General features: G+C 32.6%; 1 protein-coding gene and 1 long non-coding RNA gene across 5 annotated transcripts in view; both read left to right on the forward strand.

The window, feature by feature from the left end:
* LOC118182004 (uncharacterized) lies at window positions 1-6,790 on the forward strand. Of its 3 annotated transcripts, none has more exons than XM_035351259.2 (3): window positions 1-98; window positions 357-410; window positions 6,143-6,790. In XM_035351259.2, exons 2-3 carry the CDS (start codon window positions 374-376, stop codon window positions 6,748-6,750), a joined length of 645 nt encoding a protein of 214 aa, XP_035207150.1. In that variant the 5' UTR covers window positions 1-98; window positions 357-373; the 3' UTR covers window positions 6,751-6,790. The 3 variants fall into 3 exon arrangements, with proteins under 3 accessions (XP_035207150.1, XP_035207149.1, XP_035207151.1); XM_035351258.2 differs by having other exon boundaries at window positions 40-98; window positions 331-410; XM_035351260.1 differs by lacking the exon at window positions 1-98 and adding an exon at window positions 210-227.
* Window positions 6,791-16,002: 9,212 nt separating this feature from the next.
* The window catches only part of LOC118181997 (uncharacterized), a 29,245-nt gene continuing 23,504 nt past the window's right edge, over window positions 16,003-21,743 (forward strand). Inside the window, exon 1 of one of the 2 annotated variants that reach the window (XR_004756992.2) lies at window positions 16,003-17,521. This is a non-coding gene — a long non-coding RNA (uncharacterized LOC118181997). The remainder of the gene's footprint in view (window positions 17,522-21,743) is intronic. The other variant, XR_004756991.2, reaches the window with a different exon arrangement.

Consider the following 21,743-nt stretch of genomic DNA (forward strand, 5'->3'; position numbering starts at 1 on the left):
TAATCATTTGAAGAATTCTTATCAACCAAGTTAGCATAAAAGTGAAGAAGCAGTATTATAGACCCTGCAAGGAGCTGTAAGCTATCCAAGTATCTAAGGTATGTAATTATCCAGTTATAATTACTTAGAACCACTCGGTTGTGCAGAACTTTGCCAAATATTCGAGAACTTCATGAAAAGGATGATATAGAGAAATTGTTGTTTTTATGCGAAACCTAGTGTAAAAAGTAAATGAAACTGTATTTCATTTACGTTTTCGCATTTGCTTTTTTTATGTTAGCAAATAATTTATAGTGAACAACATTATTCCAATTAATATGTATATTATAGATCTTATTGTGGAATACTTTTCGCAGAATCCTGATCTGTAACAATGCTGCGAAAACTGCTTTTCCTGTCTTTCGTGCTTGGTAAGACCTTTACACCTCTTGATTATAAAATTATTGAACTGTATTTATTTGAAATTTTCCTGCAGGTTCACTTGCATGGTGGATGATTTGTGCATCAGTCCGGTTATAATAAACACATAAACAAAACTATAGCTCTCTCTAACTCTTTTTAAATAAGCAATCTGTATCTAATTGAAATTTCTTAAGAGGAAATATATTTAGTATTTGCTCTTAAAGGAATCATTGCTAGTGCCAAAATGGGCATAATATTCTCCGGGTGAAAAAGCAAAATTCATTCAAATCATGGTCCTGCTTAATACACTACGGAAATTTTCTCATTTAGTTTGAAACTTTCCGAGGAAATACTCAATTCAAAAAGTATTTTCTAAGTTTGAGCCTAAATGAATAAATAACTTCAATTACTAGACTGATAATAAAACGTCCAATAGGAAGAAAATACGAAAATGCAAAACTTAAATTAGACAAAGCAGCAACCTTAGTTTTGCGCAGATTTTGAATAAAACTCCTTCGATTTCGAGGGCGATCAGACAAAAGTACCCAATTTTTAGGAGCAGAAAAAATATTTGCTAAACTAATTTAAAAAAGAGAGATAGTAAATACGAAAAACATGAAATAGGAGGTGGAAAAACGGTTAAAATACGAAACTTCGTCAATCAAAGAAAATTAAAAAAGAGTATCAAATTTAATTAAATATCAAACAGGATTAAATGATTAGTGCTTAAATGTAAATAAGACTGGATTGAAAAACTGTTCAAGTTCCGAGAATGAAAGAATCTAGCTTCGATGTAACATGGCGATTCAGAGAATAAAACGGCTCAAAGAGCAAACGAAAAAATGTAAGAAATTTAAATCAGAAACTTGGTTTTGCAATTTTTTCATCGTTTCTCTTTTCTTTTTCACCTGCTGTCTTGAAAAAGTTTGAAGAACATATGTCTGATCGCTTTTGAACTCTATAGAGATTTATTCAAAACCTTCTTCAAATTAAGGTTGATTTTTTGCCTAATTTTAATTCAGTTAATGAAATTATCTTCCATTTATTTGTAGGTAAGATGAAGGTTCTTAAATGCTCTTTTGCAAATTATTTAATTTGTTATGCTACTTTTATCAGTAGGTTTTTCACACAAAATATTTCATTGTATGATTTAATACCAAATTTGCACCTCAGGTATTTGCTTTCAGAAGACTGCTTTCAGGATCAGATTAAGAATTGGTTTAAGACTATTATTCTTAAATGAAAGTTTGATTTCGTTTATTTGGCTATGGCAAAGCTCTCGAGGGATATCTGCCTAATGGGAGAGCTGCCTTTCTTGTAGGTTATTTTAAGGGGAACTGTCTCTTATACACGTTACACATGTAAAAGCAACAAAAAAAAAAAAAAAAAAAAAAAACGCCCATGCACCCAGCCCCTTCACCGGTATTCGAACCACAAACCGAGCTACCAGTGTTCAACAACTTTACCGCTCGGATGCTGGTGGGCCTCTTAAATAAAAAGAGTAAACTTCAAATTCTACCGATTCAGCAGAAGCCAAACTACCATCTCGGCTTAGGATCTGTTCCTGGTGTTTGAAAAGAGCTAGCTTTATGAGATAAAGAATTTTTCTGTCTCTAACATAAAACTGAACCAACTATTTTTAGAAGTTCCTCCACCGAGGCATTGCTTCCCATAGATAAAGCCAATTATTGTAGAACTCAAATAATCTAAACCCATAGGCAGGTAGAGTGTTTCGTTATTTGCCATAATTAACTTATTGGCCACAAATTGCTTAACTCATTATATGCATTCAACTTATCTCAAAGCTACTGATGTTCATTAGGCGTAATTTATGGGGGGACTAATACACATTTCCTAGTTAGAACTTTTTTAATCTCCTCTCAAAATTAAAATAATAATAATAATAATAAACATTGATTAAGCCAGCTTAGACACAAAATGATGCTGCAAGAATATATTTTTCATTTCTCCACAGTAATTTATTTCGTCTGCAGATAACTGGGCTCACCAGTGATCAGGATATTAGCAGTGAATGCTGGTAGTCCATTCATGAGGTTTCTAGTTGTTTTTTCGGTGTATAACGTTGAATAAGAGAGTTGGATTACTTAAACTGAGGAAAAGCACTCAAAAGCCACCTGACTAAGAAGAGAGGTGCCTTTGTGGAGGACATTCTAGGAGAAACTGGCTCGTATTCGCGTTATATATGTATAAAACCATAAATTCTCCCATGCAGCCAGCCCGTTCACAGAAGGGTCGAACTGCCAGCGTTCAACAATTTTAAAACTCAACCGCTGATGGGCCAAGTAGAAGTTAGAAATTCTTACAGTAAAGGTTTACTTTCTGAAATAGATAATGTTTGTATGCTTTGCTGTAAATAAATAATACAACCTGCACTAACCTAATCTAACCTGCAAACAACTGATATAAAAAAGCAACAATGACTATTCAAAAATTTAATGATATTCTCAGGTCCTTTCTTGAATTTCTTTTGTTATCGCTCAATAGGTAGCTGGGCACAAGATCTGAAATTTTGTTCCAAATTAAATTCTCAAGAGCAATCGAGTAAAATTTTCAACTGTATAGGTACCTGCTATGCCATCAACTAAGATCTTCCAAGATCATTATTTTCCTATCAGTAGTCAGTAAATAAAGGCAGTCACTGTGCTACAAAAATTTTTCAATAAATGTTTTGGTTCGAAATATTATAAAGTCCTGTGTAACAGATATGTAATACGAGTAAAAGGCGCCGCAGTTAAAATATCATTTTCCAGACATCATATTTTGGAGCTATTCTAATCACCGACTTTAGGTTTTATTGCTTAATTAGTTATTTCGAAATGGACAAGCATACGAGGGCTGTATGCCTGCGGGCAGGAATGTCTTCGTGGAGCAATTTCTGAGCAAAGCTGGTTCTTATTCGGGTTACACATGGGGAATCCAAAGAAAAACACCCATGCAGCCAGTCCTTTCGCCTAACTTCAAACCCGGATCGGACAACGAGCATTCAGCTGTATTAACCACTGATCCAGTGGTGATGCCTGACTGCAACATATATATATATGTATATGTAATAAAGCAAAATTAGATGCAATGATGTTGTAGAATAAATTGGTGGCATAGATGTAGAAATACGAAATACTGCATTTAGTAGATATTCATCCGTAATGAAGAGCAACTTAACAGCCGAGACAGGTTAAATATTCAGGAACCTGCTCAAAGTATTCAAAATTCATTTTGAATTTGCGTTGAAGGGTCGTTTAATAAATAAATTAGGGTAATTCGAGGTTGATTTTTTTCCTCCCCTTAATTGCCATTTAGTGTTACTCTTTTGTAATTTGTTTGTGTCTTTATATGTAATTTTGTTCCATTTGTTATACAAAAAAAAAAAAAAAAAAATTCACTCAATGTAATTCCTAAGCTTTCAAAATCTAATTCTTCGTTACTAATATTCTTATGAAGTTTTATTACATTAGAAGTATAATCTCGTCATCGTAAAATATTGAGTAAAGTACAAGTATATTTTATTTTTAATTAATGCAAATAATATTATGAGATGGATACACGCCGACACTAAAGAATGCATATTGGAGTCGAACCTTTTGTGTTTTATTTTTTGTAAAACGTAAAATTTTTTTCTAAACAAGTATAGGGAACAGAACTTCTAAGGACTACGATAGTTCTTCTCAAATCGGCATCACTTATTTTCAGAACTGAAACACATAATTTGAATGAATGGGTTGCTTATAGAAAAGCAAACTGTTTGGTTATTCGCAAGCTGATATTCAATGATTTAACCTTTCAGTGGTATCGCAGCTGGACATATTGCCAAACGAATTCATAGCATCACAACACTGGGTGGATGGCTTCCTTCAGGTTCATTTAAAATGTTAGATTCCATAATCATCCACTCCATAATTTTTTGAAAAAAATTATTTCATTAAATTTTAAAATGCCAAAACAAAAATTTGTGTGTCATTTAATAGATTTTTGTAACTGGAAGTATAGGTCCACGATCAATCTTATAAATTTATACATTGAAAACAAAAGATAAAAATTTATCGTAAAAGAATGCAAATAAAAGTAGACTTCAAATTTCGTGAATGAATTAGAACAAAAGTCAATAACCTTTCGCTGAGAGTGACATTTGAATGATTTTTTTTTTCAAAATTTTAAATCTAAATGAAAATTAAATTTTAAAGTTAATTAAATTCATGAAAAACATAAATATATACACAACATAATAAAGAATCTGAAAGCTTTCAGATTTTATATTACGCCCCCAAAGAGCCTTTTTTTAACGTTTTGTGTGTTACCTTTATTTATTAAATATGTTCTTCCAACTTAAACCATAAAATTCAATTTAATAGCAATATCGAAAAATAATTTGAAAAGAGTATATCTTTAGAATTTCCGATACACAGGCTAGCGAGCTGGAGATAAAAATGTTTTATTTTTCCGTACAGTGTTGCCATTGCTCGCTTTGAAATCGTTGAGTTTCTTGATTAAAAACTCATAAATGCTTTACAAAATATGAAAACGATAATGAAACAAATTCTAAATTCCAAATTTGGGCTTCCCGATGCCCATATTCGTCTGGAGACGTTCGTTATTCAAAATTTGATGGCTCTAGGTACCGTTGTTTTATCACAATGAGAGAAACATACATACATTTATGCAGATTCTCCATTGTTTAATTTCTTTAAATATAATATAGGGCGGTAATATTTGGTGGTAACAATCTGGAATGTGATTCAGTCAGACTTTTAAAGTTTTCGACTCGAAATGCCAAATGAAATTAATAGTTCTTCTAGGTTAACCCCCCTTCGGCTAATAAACAGAATATAAAATCATATGTAAAAGATAGCCATCGAGGCTTTGCCATAATCACACACATACACACATATATATAAAAATTCAGTTCATTATTTAGTAAATTGCTGAAAATTGTTACTGTAGCTTAATTTGAAGATTACTTTTCTTGCATTGAGACGTTTTAATTTTATTCTAATATTTTTTTTTCTGAGTGTTCTTATAAAATATTAATTTTTACCGAGCATTAAATTGTCGGCTTACTTTTGGGTAATGTTTTGATGCTGTTTAAAAAAAATCGATCATTCTTCGAACATTGAATTAAATCAAATTTATTTTTTTAAATTCGTTTTTATCATTAAAAATAAAATGCTTCAATTCACAGAGTTGTAGAAATCAGGGGAGTTGTTTCAAAGTATATTTACGATATTAAGGAATTATCTATGTAATTGTTAGCAATAAATTATTTTATTATTATATATGAGTCTTATCAGTTCTTTTAGAAGCTAGACAGAAGTAAATTTGACCATAATATTGCTAAAAATTTTAAAACACTCATACTTCAATCAACTTTGAAAGATTTCCTGCATGAATGCCATTCTTATGAAAAGCATTTATCTCAGATTCAGCTTAGTATGATTTTTAAATTTCCGGGTGTTAGGACTTGTTCAACACTAGTTTTCATTTATAGCATTTTTTTCTTATAAACAATTGCTCTTGCGATAGAGTACTGAAAGTGTTTTTTAATTTAATCCTGCAGTTATAAGATTTTAATTTAAACGTAGAACAAATAATCATAAGTATACTTCAAAATTTCAAAGATATTAAAAACATAAATCAATAAAGGGAAGTCATCATTGAAGTTTTTATTTTAATTATTATACTTTATAAAATCCTTACTGAAATATTTATATTAATTTTTGTTCTTCAGGTGTCGCCTTCGCTGGCCATTCTGCAAACCAGTATATTGATAATGTGATCCGGAAATGTTTACCTCCTGCCATTAGAGATTTGGGTCTAGACCCTCTGCTATTATCAACATTCAGTACTCGGTTTGGTCCATCAACTGTGTACCAGTCGCAAGGTGAGGCCACTTTCACTGACGGCAAAGCAACTGGATTGGGAAAACTGGAGAGGGTAGGAGATTGTTCTGGGCCCTCCATGTACCAAGGAGAACTCTCTATAAACTGTACTCTTAGAATTTACAGCATCAATCTATCATATCAGGTTACAGTTCGGAATAGTACCCACTATTACCATGCAAGAGCTGGTGGAAATGTCCAAGAAACTAGATTTAACTTGGAAATCATTGGACGGCCTCAAAACTATATTGGTGTTGTGAAAACTTACCGACTTGTTAAACTTGGAATGGTAAATCCTGCTATCAACGGGCTTCCCACTTCGCTGAATAAGTATTTGAAGGTGTTATCTGACGCATATAAAACGCATGTATCTTCTGAGTTATTTAGTGCATTCCAGTATAGATATTCATATGCTCTAGACAGAGCTTTTGCACACACGCTAATGCCAAGGCAATAAAGTATAACCAGAAAGTTTAATAAATTTTTTTTAAAGTAGATTTAATAGTTTCACTCCATACCTTTTACAAATTTTGAAACTACCATCCAGAACTTTACCAACATTAGGCTATAAATCATGTCAGTTTAAGATTGAAGTAATCAAGTTATTCATATGAATTAAATCTGCACAAAATCTTGTTTCTAGTAATGCAATTTTTCATTTATGACAAAACTCTTACTTAGCTATGAAAAGTAGTCAAAAGAAAACAAATTAAAAGTAATTTGTTCAAATATTTCTTGTTCACAACAGACTATAAACTACCGTTGTTCCTGTTTAAGAGTCTGTTTATTAAACAGAAAAGGAGAACCGATAACATTAAAACACGCTTAACGTTACAAATAACTTTAAAAAAAGAAAATAAATTGTTCTGTCCACTTTTGCTGCAGTTTAAATAGATATTTAAATTACGCTGGGAAACAGTTTGTAACACAATTTCTGTTGAATTCGATTGAGCTGTCTTAGAGTTAAAAAAACATGCTACTTTCAAAACCGTAGTTAGTTTCTTCTACCACATCACGTTTTTTCTCTACAGCTCAAGCGAATGTGACCACTCTCCGCGGCATCGAACGCGGATCATAGGAAGTGCTACTGCTCTCCTAAATGGCTGACACAAACTCTCCGATTGGCGGCAGGTGATCGATATGATCCTGCGGTTGCCTCTTCTAAAAAGCGACCCAGAGCAATCTTACAACCTGATTATGCTCAACTACCTTTTAAACGGCGTCGGTATTGGAATACAGACGCCCAAGTGGATGCTTACCTATCGTTCCTAAACTCTTTAAGAAGAGTCTTCTAACGTTTCTTTAACAAGAGACAACTTATCTCCGCAGCCGCACGCGACTGCACTTAATCTCTCAATAGCTTCTTAAAAGCTTCTTTTCCACCCGCTAAACGGGTTGCTTTCGACCCCCCTAAGGGGGCCTTTAAACGTCGCACTAAATAGCGACCAAAAATTTTCTTCACCTCCATCAGCTGTATCACATTGAACTGCTACTGGAATCCGCCCAACGGGTTACCCCCCCCCAGCCCTTTTTGCCCAACTCTCCGGATTGCTTGTCCTAAGGATTTTATTTTGCTGTTGATATCAAGAATCAAGGAAATGTATTGCACCTTTTTATTCTTTTCAAAATTTTCTGAATGTTGACTCCTCTCTGAAAATTTATTCCTGGCCCTTTTTAAACACGAAATCTAATTTAAAGACTTTCTAAGAGTTTTCCTTTTTTCTCATGCGGAAGGCATTATCTGAAAAGCTTTTATTTTTATAATTAGGCTTCAAAATTTTCCCTTATTAGATGAACCCCTCTTTTGATGTAATTGTTTCATCTCTGATGATGTGGAGTTAAAGGCCTAGCCCAGCGCACTCCGTAAATTAACTTCCTTGATCCTTGATTGGCGGCAGGTGAATGACACCGCAGAAGATCAGCGACAAGTGCATACTTGTCTAGACTAGTTCAGTTACGCCTTAGATAGTGTAGTCAGTCATGGTGTGTCGCTCTGATATAATGAAGCGCATTCCGAGTTCTTGTTTATATACAGGGTTAGCAGTGTTTAGTTTTTATTTATGTATGGATTGAAGCTTCTCCTTATGTCTTCTTCTGTTAGTTCGCGTCATAAGTGCTTAAACAGCCCCGATTCCTTTTATTATGCATGTGGAAGTTCTACCATTTCCAGTCAGAGGATAAATATCAGTGCATTTGTCAGGAAAGTTTATTTCGCATATTTTAAGGTGAAAATTGGTGACAGTGTGTAGAGAAATTATGAATCTGGGTGAAGGAAACACACTCTAAATTTCCATTTGGTGGACCTATGAATTGGCAAGATCCCCTCTCAAGTGATTGTTACTTTTGGATAATGGTGTGTGTGTGTGTATTTAATTATGGCAAAGCACACTAGGGCTATCTGCCTAAGGGGAGGGATGCCTTCGTGGAGGACTTTCTAAGGGAAACTGGCTCGTACACACGTTACACATGGGGAAAACCACGAAAACACCCATGCAGCCAGCCCGTTCGCGTGATTCGAACCTCGGACCGAACTACCAGTGTTCAGCGACTTTACCGCTCGGCCGGTTTTTGGATAATGAAACCAATAGGATATAACATGAAAAACAAATGTAAAATAGGGTATCCTAGTTTTGCCCAGTGCCTCAACTGAACTCATAGTGCCAGTTTTCAAAGAATTACTCTTTTTGGAAATACAGGAACATGATTTCTGATAAATATCGAATTGACCCCAAAGGCTTGATTTTGAAACTGAAGATGATTCCGTTCATAAGAGATTTGAGCAACATGAGTTGAATGATTTGGCACGAGATTTAAGACTATCCAAAAACGCTTCAGGACTGTTAACATCAAGACTGCGCCAAAAAATGTGCTTCAAAGAGGAACTAAGCTATTCGATCAAGAGAAAGTGCATTTCTGCAATACTTTCGAAGTGATGATGGATTTTGTATACGTAATTTAATAGAAGAGTTGGGAATTTAGCCTATAACGCAGCTCAGTGGCAATGTTCCTTGATAGCTCATAGTGAAGCTTGAAGTATGTCTTCGTCCACAATGGGAATTTAGTCGGTGCAGTCCCAATAGGCCATTCAATTTGTTTGTGTGACATGAAAACACATAGAAAATCACTTGTTTGTTGCAATATCTACATGCACCAATAGATCATCTAGGTTGACCTTAAAATGGTCTGCTTTCTGTTGGCCAGCAACGTACATAAACCAAAAAAATTGATTTGGGAGAAGAAGTAAAGCTTCAACAACACCAAAGTCACGAAAAAAATTGAGTCGAAAATGTGTAAGACGTTGATAAGTTTTACAGGCGTAAAGCACTTGAAATTGATTTAGGAATGCGATTCAAAACCAGCAGCACCATCTGAGAACCTGTGAGAGCACTATATTGAATGCATTAAAAACATGACGTCTGTAAAATAAATTTTTATTTCTTAAATATTAAGAAATATCTGTAAGTTCCCTGCTTTAATTTCGTTAAAAATCAATTTCATGACATGAGAAGGTAATAAAAAAATTGCATGTAATGAACGATTGAATGGAAACTTTCACTGGAGCATTTTACTGTAAAATTATAACTCAGACTATGAAAGTATCTCAGTATGAAGTTTTCTTATGAAATGCAGATTCTATGCCTTACTTTTTTAGACCCAACTGCTGTCCATAATTTCTAAAAAATCAAATCCATCAGTTTTTAAACATGATAATAATGCCAGCCACAAAATGGCCAATCCTAGAAATCTCCTCCTGTCAAGAACAATATAACATCTAACAGAAGCAATTTTAAATTTACTCCTATCTTAAAAACCTATTTGCTCGCAGTAATTCTCGTTTGCTCACGTGTGCCGTCCGACTACAGCGGCAATTCTGTGGGCATGCTATAAAAGTTAATCTTATTCCGAAATAATCAAAAAGACAAACCCCAAAAATGTCATAGAATTCTTTTGCACGATGAGGGAGCTCGAAAGCCTTTTCAGAAGCATTAAATTAGCCTAATTAACATTTCTTATTAATAACAACTTATCAGGTATTTCTCCCGCCATCTTAGCACGCCTTCGTTGTGTAGTGGTCAGCACGCTCGATGCGTTTTAGAGAGGTCCGTGGTTCGAGTCTCGGCGAGGGCATTGCTCATTTTTCATCTCTCCTGCTTTGAAATAACCTAATGTGTCTACACTGGCATCCGAACTAAAAAGGGGGGATGATGACTCTCCACAACCAGGATTTGGTGATTGGGTCCCCTAATCCCAGTTGCCCTTTTAAAAGGGGGGAGTATATAAGGTATTTCTCCCGCTTTCTTAGCATGCCTTCGTCGTGTACCGGTCAGCACACTCAGCGCGTATTCGAGAGGTCTGTGGTTCGATTCCCGGCGGGAGCATTGCTCATTTTTCACATCTCCTGCTATGAAATAACCTAATGTCTCTTCAAACTTGCTGAATTCTACCTATGTCTTAGTTTAACTACGTTTCCAATGTTCCACTAGGTGAGAGGTAAGAACCGCCTTTTTCTCCATATACCCAAAAGCAAGCGGTCAAGGACGCTGTCAGTATTTGGGAGGGTGAACACTGGTGAAGGCTTACTGAGCGCTTCGCTTTACCCTCAGGATTCTTTATTTTTTAATGATAAATGTTCTATCTATTTTTTATTTTTGGAAATTTATTACCACAGACATTTAGAATGAAGGCATAATTTAAAGCAGTATTACATTACAGATAGTAATATAATAGTAACCATTTATTAAATGTCTAAGTAGGAAAAGGCAAAAGGCAAAATTTTCCTGTAAAATTAAAAAAAAAAAAAAAAAAAAAATCATATGCGAAGCTCCCTGCAGAATAAAAATTTCGAGTATAAATAACAGCAAAAGCAAGTTCTCAAATAGCAGAGTTATGCTTTGTATTTCACTAGCATTTCAAGTAGAATGAATTTTGCCTGCACATTGTGCGTTTGCTTCAATGCATGCATACTGCTTCGATTCGAAAGTCGCCTGAAGCGAGCGTGGCTGTTTTAAATTAAGTCTACGAAAGATTGCATTCTCCCATTCGTATTCTTTGGATATACTAACTAACCCTGTTTTAATTTTTTAAATAGAGTAAAGCATGCAAGGGTTCATTTACCTAAGGGGAGAGACTTTTGAAGAAAAACTGACTTTTTGAGTGCGTATTAAAAATAATGCATGTAATATTTGATAAATTATTGTAAATTACTTTACTGATAAATATACTGAATGCAAAGGAAATAAAGATTTGTACATGTCGAAAATGAAAAATATTAAATATATATGAGTACTTAAGCATATCCTTGTAAAAATATCGTGCATTTGCTTTTAACTAATGTAATATTTATGTTATCATTTATAATTGTATTGGAAATGAAGGATTTATTCATTCATAAACTCCTGTGAGTGTTACTGATAAATCTAGTCATTAAATATATCTAAATTTATAATGATTATAAATATTCTAACTATATAATGACTTTAACATTTAATTGCAAGCAGCAATTAAAATTCTGTTGACAAATACATTTATAAATCTATTTAAGCAAGAAGCTGCTCAGACGGGATTGTGATTAGGGGAACCTGACTGCCATACCGGGTTCGAATCCCGGAGAAGGCATTGGATGTAAAATTGTCTGTCCCTTCATAGGAGGTATCGGTGGCCGTCTATTAGGCGCCTCTACAATAAAATGGCCATCACTTTTGGCCGTAGGAGTGGCCAATGCCGTTATAGGCAAGTGCTCGCCATTGGGAGAAAAAATTATGCAAGAATTGTTCGTACCGAAAAACAATCAATTAAAAGGTATTGTAACGCTGAGTCTATGAGACGCATTCACGTGACAACTGGTCACACTCCCCCTTGCACCTTCAATGCGGTCTTCTGGAGCCACAGTCATTTAGTTTTGCATATAATAGGTAAAGGAAATGTCAGTGGCAACCCTCTTGCTTAGCCAAATTTGGTGTCGTTTGAATCAGTTGGTTATCAATTGCGGTCAGTGTTTCTGCCCGTGAGTTGAGTCGGTGAAACTGTCGTATGAATACGTAAGCATTTTGTGAATTTGGTTAATCTTTGGATTATGGTAACTTGGCGATTTTTGGCGAAAATTTGGCGACCAACTCTGCTACAGCAACCTGCTAGTTTTTGTTTGGACGCCATTTTGTTTTCACGAAGTAAAGGCATTTTTTTTTTTTTTTTTTTTTTTTTACTCAACATTTTTTTTTCCAACAATCTGCTAGCCGAATTACGCTTATGCTAGAACTTTTATGGAACAAAAGTGCTTAATCATGACGAAGATTAGGTGCGAAATTGGGACAAAGTGCAGAATCGCCAACTGCTTGCCGCATTTTTAAGAATTGCACATACACGGTATCATCCATGCACATCGACCTATTTTCACTTAAAAAAAAATCCCAGAATTGCACAAAAATGGCATTGTGCACACTCTTGACTTTATCCATGTACACAGCTAAAGTCCTAGCTAGTAACCTTTATCGCCTTACCAAAATGTCGCCAAACTACCTGTTACCATATTCCAAAGATTAGCCGTGAAGGTATTTGATTATTATTTTCATTTTTACACAAGTATTTTTTAATATAAAACCACTTAAACTGAAAATCATATTGACATGATTATATAGATATCAATTTGTTAGGCATCAAACTGGTGACAGCGGGAATACGTTGTGCGAAATTGCACAATAATCGCGGCTTAAAGAATGTGTGCTGTTGAAATCAAGGGTCTAAAAAATTTGGACATGTATTAAAGAATTGTTTCCTCTCGCATTTTGTAATAATTCAGTTTCAAATTTTAGTAATTAACCCTTTTATTTAACCCTGTCAGAGATATTCGTAGAAAGCTAAGTACATGGAAATCGGAAATTAGCAACATTATGTAACGCATTTAACTATTAAAATAAAAGGTCCTCCACTTTGAAATTAACCAAACAGATCATTAATAATGGAATGAGAAATTGATTTAAAAGATGCCTCAGAAGCTGTAAATCATCTCACATGAGAAAGTATTTCAGAATGAAGCTCTGTAAATAGAAAAGAAATAATCTGTGATTTTTAATATTTATACTTAATTTTTGTAATAGTTTACCGAATAAAATCGAATTACCTTTAAAATTTTTAAAACTGTTCGAAGCATGGAAAAAGTATACCATTTGATTCTGTTCAGAAGAAAGTATTGTTTAAAAATTTATTGTTTCACATATTTTTTATTCGGATATATTGTAGAAAACGAAAAAATACAGGACTTAGAAGAGAAGGTCTAGCTCATAGAGCTTTTCCCCCTGAAGCAGAAAGTGAGAAGTGATGACGTAGCCATGATCACACTGAGGCGCCAATATAATTCACAGCTTGGAAGTTAGCGTTTTTGAACCAGCATTTAAAATGAGCTGTGTGTGAAAGATTGCTATAATTTGGAAGAGGCAATGTTACTGCTTTATGCATTTTAGACTGAACCATTAAAAAATTTAATAATGCTTACTCAATTTTAAAATAATAGATAAAATGTGCTACTCTTTTAACATAAAGTTCCGTGGTTTTTTTTTATTTTTATTTGCAGGTTTTTTTTATTTAATGCACGTTTATTTCTAATCATTTCTTTATTTCGCATGCTAACTGAGAGAATTTTTATACTGCTTCTAAGATAACTATAATAGCAGCTATTTAAATTTACTCAAAAACTAACTTTACATTGACATAGGTTTAAACATATATGACGTATATGGCAACATTTCTGCTAACCTACGTTTGATTTTTTTTGCCTAATTGTAAATTTTACATTGTTATAATTCTCTTCCGATTCAATATAATAGATATTTTTAAAATAATTTTGGAATTTATACTTATATCTATATTTCAATTAAATAAATGTATATAAGATTGTTACCTTAATTTTGACAAAATAGCTTTATTCAGAGTACCTAAAACAGTTATTTAATTTTTCAAAAGTGTGAGTAAAGGAAGCAGGTCTTTTTATGCCAATTACTTTGATGTTTTAAACTATTATATTTTATCTGGAATGCTAATCTAGCACAAAATCTAATCAATAATTAGTTACAAAGGATACAATAAGAATAACTTTAACAAGTACTTAACAAAATTAGTTTGTTAAATACTTGTTATTTTTGTTGGTACTATTTTGGTACTATTCATAATACCGAAGATATTATCGATTAACTCATAGAAGTCAGATGCTTTCTGATTTCCTGTGGGGTAGAGTATACATTTTGCGGTACTTTTTGAAAATAATGTTTTCTCTGGAGCGACTTTGTGTCTCGTTTCCCTTGACCATTAAATAATTTGGTTTTAGTCTGTGACACAATTTGATTTCTTCTCAATCTCTATTTAAAACCTCTTTAATAATATCAAAATCTAAAACAGTTACATCTTCTAAAACAAATCCTCTATCTAAAACGCGGTTTCTCAGTAATTTGAGGCAGAGCGCGAAATGAGACCTCTGATTAAAACAAACTGCACATTTTGAAAAGAACCAACTTAGTCCAGTTTAGAGTCATAGCAGAGTTTTCAATCTATATGCATTTCGTCGAAACTGAGAACGCATATTTTTTCTACAGAATACAAATATTCGCCTCTTTCCTTCTTTAGAGTAAGAACATTACTTTGAATTCTTGGACTACACTAAAATTTAGAAAACACTATAAAAAATAAAATAAACACAATCTCTTTAATTTGATAATACTAGGTAAAGATATTCCAATTTTTTTCTTAATTTTTTTTCTTTCCAAAAATCATAGCTTTAAGATGGCAGAGCTCTTATGACAATGCAACGTGAAATATTTTCACTAGTCCATTTGATTTTTTTCTTCTTTTTCAGTAATGCATTAATCTGCGTCTTTATAAAAATAGGCTTTAGACATTTTTCCAAATTCTCCAATTTGTGCTCCCCCCCCCAAATTTCGCTATTTGAGATTTTAATTTCTGATACCAATTTCTGTCTAGATGTCGTCCACCTTCTTTGTCGCTGAAAAAACATTCTAAAATTTTTCTTTTCTCTATTTTTCAATACTTTGATACAATTTAATACAATTCTCTAAGGATATTATTTTGTTCTTCAAATTATCAATGCATTCTTGTTTATCCTTATACATTCAGGATGATCTACATTTTCATTTGTGAGTTTTATTTCAAAATCATTAAAATTTGATTTATTATTGTCATCATAATTTACTTTCGGCGCAGCATTCCATTTCAACAGTTTCTTTTTGTGGCTATCCAAACAAGCGATTTTTCATATCATCTTTATAAACACTGCATAGAAAATGTTCGCTGCAGATTTTTCCGCTCTTCACATTAATAGAATCTTCTGTTTGACATTTGTGTATCCATTCTTTCGTCAAAAGCAAACTCTCATTTGGATCCTTTGGTCCCATGAAATAAAATATCTCATCCTTTCATACTTCTGTAAGTGCTACGGCACGTTACTGCAGCGCAAAAAGCCATATTACGTAAACGATACTTTACAATATAAGAATTTAAAATAAAAACTGACTAAAATTACATATAGTATATAAATTATTTTAAATATATACATTATTAGAAAACAGATATATATATTATTAAAATTAATTTGGGATATGTAACCCCTAGAAAATCATCTAGCAGCTCAATGAAACTACTGTTTTAAACGCGGGAAATCAGGACAGGTGGCATCACAGTGACGTCAGATTATTGCCTGTTACGGCCCCCATTAGACTCGCGTCGGCGAGGAGTCGAACAAAGAAATGAGCTAGCCCTTCTATTTATCCCTGAAAAAATATATATTTACCACATAATTACGAAATTTTGACCTCCGCGAGTCACTGAATGTTTTGGCAAGCAAGAGGGGTGTGTCACTGCTTCAAGGGAGCGTATACCAAGAAAACCAGTTTGCGCCTATCCTCATTTCTTTTTCGTACCGTATGTTTGTAATTTCAGCGGAAGATATCTATGTTGCATAAACGTGTGTAAAAGATTTTAAAATAATTTATTTGGTAATAATATGTTGAAGAATGGTTTATACTTGTGTTCCTGATTTAGAAAAATTAATCTCAATACTGAAAATGTCCACTTCTTTCCGTCTCCGAATCGAATTTGATGTGCAAAAAAGTGGTTATATGCCGTTTATTAGCAGAATTTCAGCCCATCAAAACATTCTAATGTATGTACGATCATTTTTTTTTAACTATATGATTTTCTTAATTGAAAAAGATATTCTTATTAGTGCATTTGAAAGTATGTATTTCTTGGTTTTCCAAAAAAATAGGCCTTATTGTTCCACGTTTAATTTTTATTAAACTTCTATAATGTTATTTTGAATTCAATAAAATCTGTAATTAATAATGCAGACGGAAGAATTAACAAATAGTACAGCAATTTGTCATTAATTCGAAAGCATTTTATTAAATCTGTAATGAAATGTATTGGGATATTAATTAAAACATTTTTAAGTAAATAATAGGTAAGCGAGAACTTATAAACCTTTATATAATATCAGGATAATAAGTATACATATTAGAATTCAGCTAGCTAGAATTTTTCTGGTTCCTAAATTTATTTCTGAATGGAAACCTTATTGCATTGCAAGCAAACCTTCATTTTGCATTGACACTACTTGTAAGATTTTTCTTATAAATCTGCAGTGGTAGTCGACGTTGAAAACTTTTTTTTTTTTTAAGTTTGTGAAAAACATTTTATCAAATCAGACGCTGAACCGAGTAATCGAACATTTTGATGAGAAAGGAGGAACTTCTATAAAATTTAATTTGGTTAGGTCAAGGCTTCGAAAGGATGCTGTACCCTCACACTGCCCTGGCTGCCCAAATTGCGTATAGTAGAGTTTCATAGAAACAACTGATTGAGCTCACACTTGCTGCAAGTCTAATCAGCAATGAAATTTTGACAAGAAAATATGTTTTTACATGTTTTCCTTTTCATGCATAAAATCTGAAAATGTTCCTGATGTTTGAGCAGTTATTTTCAGAGAAGATGAAATTCTTTTTCTTATTATTGATATGTCCGTGGTCCAATGCTATATTATTGCTTATTGACATTCTGACGGAACTCACTTATGCTTCCAACATTCGAAAAGTGATTCAACGACAATAGGGATAGGACTCTTCAGTCCGGGAGCCCTTCGAAAGGAACCAAAGGTTCACGGATGATACCAATCATTGAAGTGTCAGTAGTGGTGACAGAAATTTTAATGTCTAATATTTTTATTGGTAAGTCAGAATTAGAAAAAATAGATAAGGAAGTGTTTCCTAATGTAATAAATATTCTTTTTTTTTTTTTTTGAAATTTTAGATTTTTTTTCTAAATCACAAAATGAAAAAAAAAAAAAAAAAAATTCTTATAAAAACAGCTTTATTTATCTATTGAAAACTGTTGATGATGATGGTGATAAATAATAGAAAACTGTGGAATTCATTATAGAACAATTGTCAAATCTTATTTGTAAAAAGGAATGCATGTGTTATTCATCAGATATGTATGTTTTCTTCATTATTTTATATTCTATTCCTCCCCATGCATGTACCTTTTTAAAAAGTTAATGTAATATCATTATGTCACGTTCAAGAACGATTTATAAAATATATTCTGGATTGTATACTAACTTCATTTAAAGCACAGTCTGATGAAAATTTCTTATCTTTCATGAAACAAAAAGTAAATGGCTTGAAAGCAGAAGGCATAGTTTCAAAGTCCATGTTGGATGAAATATGCATAAAACCATGCATAGATAATAAGAAAATGTTGGTATGGCATATAACAGTGATAGTGTTACAAATACAGCACATTATTTATGGTACAAAGTTAATCATTATCATTTAAATAAGTTATACATATGCTGCTCATTAAAAGAATGCTAGCTGAAGAACTTTTTTTTAGTTTTATAGAAAACAGTAATTGGTTTACATAGTTTAGGGTTTAAAGATTTATGTGCAGTCACTGATAATAATGCTATAAATAGGCAATGTCCTTTTTTTCCTACCCCATTCGTGTTGAACATTATTTATCAATACTCATTCAGTGTGTGCTTTTATCATTGATTCTGATCATGTATTTAAAAGTACAAGAAATAATTGGTTGAACAAACAAATTTGTGAACAAGCATTTTATTGCCCTGATTTTAATGATTTGAGAAGTTACAATTATCCATTGCCTCACTTAAATTACTAAACAGATAATTGAAAAATGTGCCTCATATGCACATTTCCAAAGTTGAATAATTGTAGTCTTATGTTGACTACCGACAAGTTTTTTTCCAGGTTGCTGATTTAAGTAAGACTATTATAGTTGTAAGTAAATCAATGTTGGTCAGAAATACCTAGTATTAACTAAACCAGTGGTGCCCAACCTTTAGCCTATTGCTAGCACATTCCAAAACATCAACATTTTTGTTAAACATATTTCCAATCTTATGTAATAACATCTGAAATATTAATTTCGGCAAATGGGTGTGAGATGAATAATATTATTGGTTGATCTTTGGATTATGGTAACTTGGCGAAAATTTGGCGACCAACTCTGCTACAGCAACCCTTTATTTTTTTTTTCGCCGTCAAAGACATGTTTCTTTTTATTTACTGAACACTTTTTCCAGATATCTACTAGCCGAATTATACTTATGCTAGAAATTTTATGTAACAAAACTGCTTAATCATGACAAATATTAACTGCAAAATTGGGAAAAAGTGCACAATCGCAAACTCCTTGCGCGTTTTTCAGAATAGCATATACACATAAACCATTTACACGTCGACTTATTTTTACTTAAAAAAACATCCCAGAATTGCACAAAAATGGCATTGCACACACTCTTAACTTTATCCATCTACACTGCTATTTTCTCATAAATTAAAAAAATTTGCACGAAAATGCAAAAAAAATCTGTGAATCTTTAAAGTCGGTAAAAAGCACATATATGAAATTACCTGATCGCGAAAACATATATATCCTTTCCAAGGATGAACATTTCCACGTATAAAATAAATAAAATATCCAAAAACTTTTACCTCTAAATTATCTATATTATAAACGTCAACAACGAATTCATACCGCAAACATTACAAATATTTACAAATACTTAGTGTCAAATATTTAAATTATATCCACACACGTTTACTTCAACTGAAACGTATACCAAATTCCTACAATCATAAAATTCACAAAATAATTATCATTTAATTAAAATATCACTAAACCATGTACACGTCGACTTATTTTTACTTAAAAAAACATCCCAGAATTGCACAAAAATGGCATTGCGCGCACTCTTCATTATATCTATGTACACTGCTTTTTTCTCATAAATTAGAAAAATGCATGAAAATACTCAACGTATTCTACTCAAACGTATTCCAAAATACTACAAACATATAACTCACAAAATCACGATCATTAAATTAAAATATAATTAAATTAAAAATCACTACTTAAAATATAAATAAGCATGTACATTAAATTAATAAAAATTAGATTACAATCTTAATTACTTTAAACTAAATCATTGCTAATAACAATTTTCCAATAATATCATATTAATTTATTTACTCCTTACATTTAGAACAATGCATAAAAATAATATCCTCAAATGATTAAAAATACTAACATACCTAATCTTCAGAATCTTCATTATGTGGCAGGCACACTTCCTCTGTTTCACACAACACACAATGAAGCTTAATACTAAATTAAATAGTACTACAGTTTTCCAAATTCTCCCCCCTTTTTCCGATTAAAGAACTGTAATTCATCCATTAACGTCACATGACATATCTCATGATCTCCTATTTCCCTTACGCAAAATAATGCATAATCGGAACTAAGTACTTCTCACATTATTGCCAAAGTCCTAGATAGTAACCTTTATCGCCTCCAAAATGTCACCAAACTACCAGTTACCATATTCCAAAGATCAGCCATATTATTGGTTGAACTTTATGGAAATCAGAGAAGAGGAGTTCAAAATTAATTTTTCAGTGCATTTAGGTTTTCCGAGTATTTCTCTGTTTCAATTGCCTTGTAGTTATTAATATGGCTTGATGAATTCTGAAAAATGAGTGAAATTTTTTTTTTCCATCTGATTTATACACAAATTTAAGTTGATCTGAAAAGCAGTTAGTCTCAGTCAATTGAAAAAGGATTTTTTTCTTTTCCCTGGAGATCTGCATTCAGTTTAGCTGTTATATTCGTGAAAAAATACAGATCGGATAACGAATTATTATCGTCCAATTCTTTGTAACTTTCGTTTCCGGATTCTAAAAACTGCTTTATTGGCGAAAGAAGTTACATAAATCGTTGAAGTACTTTTCCCCTGCCAAGCCATCTAACATCGCAATGAAGCAATAAGATTCCATGTTCGCTATCAAGTTCATCAGTCAGCAATCAATTATTTTGTAACGTCTTGCAAGATATCTCTTATGACTATAAATGCTTACTATATTTTAACAAGTAAGAAATATAAATAAATGTTTTTTTTTAAAAAAATATTTTTTGTTCATAGTACCTAATCGGGCTGGTGAGCACATACAAAACGATCGGCGAGCACGCTTGTGCTCGCAAGCACAAGGTTGGGCACCGCTGGCCTAAATCAATAAAATCTTTCAGCTTCCTCCCATGTACCCACTGTAGAAAATGCATTTCATTATGTAAGTGATTTTATGACCAAATATAAAACATCCTTAAGCACTAATTGTGAAGACTAGGAAATATTATTAATTTTCTTTAAACAAAAGCACATATGGAGTCTTTGGATATGAAAATCTCTGTTAGGATCCTATTAATTAGGATTTTAGGGATAATTTATTGAATAGCTGGACAGCTGGCAATTTTTTTTTTTTTTTTTTTTAACATTCCATGAACCACTCTCTTCCTGCTAGCAGTTTCTCATCTCCAATGCCTGTTAATAAGCATGTTTCAGGTTCTAATCCTTAAAGGGTTAATAGAAAAGTCATTACCTGCTTTGAAATATCTTGTTGATTATATTGAACTTTCATTTAACAACAACAAAATAAATAAATAAATAAATAAAAACACAACTCTTCCCACAACTTAACACCTCCCCCACTAAAAACAAAGTAGACGTAGCAGTTATTTTTTTTAATGTTGAGAATATTGAGAAGGTAAGTAAATTTGCAAAATGATGTAGCAAAACTTAAATTATATAAATCAAAAGCCATTGTACTTTTTCTTCGCTAATGCAGATGTTTGAAAATATGTGTGTATGCATATCATAGTAACATTTCGAATTAACTGAAATTATGTTGGGTTTTTACTCCACAGTATTTTTCAGAATTCTATAAATAGAGTCTCTATTACCTCTGATAAAAATATTTGTTCCTTAATCTACCATCAGAAACGTTTATCTAAAATTATGTTTTAGTTTTGGTTACCTATATTTCAGCATATCACGTGCATCTACAGTTTCAAACTGATTTATTA

This window comes from Stegodyphus dumicola, chromosome X2, assembly GCF_044657685.1.
Source record: "Stegodyphus dumicola isolate Sdum_Otavi_A_Nest chromosome X2, ASM4465768v1".
In the NCBI taxonomy this organism is placed as follows: domain Eukaryota; kingdom Metazoa; phylum Arthropoda; class Arachnida; order Araneae; family Eresidae; genus Stegodyphus; species Stegodyphus dumicola.

What these genes read in the sequence shown, in the direction of transcription:
- LOC118182004 (XM_035351259.2), top strand. Translation starts at nt 374, where the DNA reads ATGCTGCGAAAACTGCTTTTCCTGTCTTTCGTGCTTG. An exon ending in TTTCCTGTCTTTCGTGCTTG is followed by an intron (nt 411 to 6,142) that starts GTAAGACCTTTA and finishes TTTGTTCTTCAG; the next exon opens with GTGTCGCCTTCGCTGGCCAT.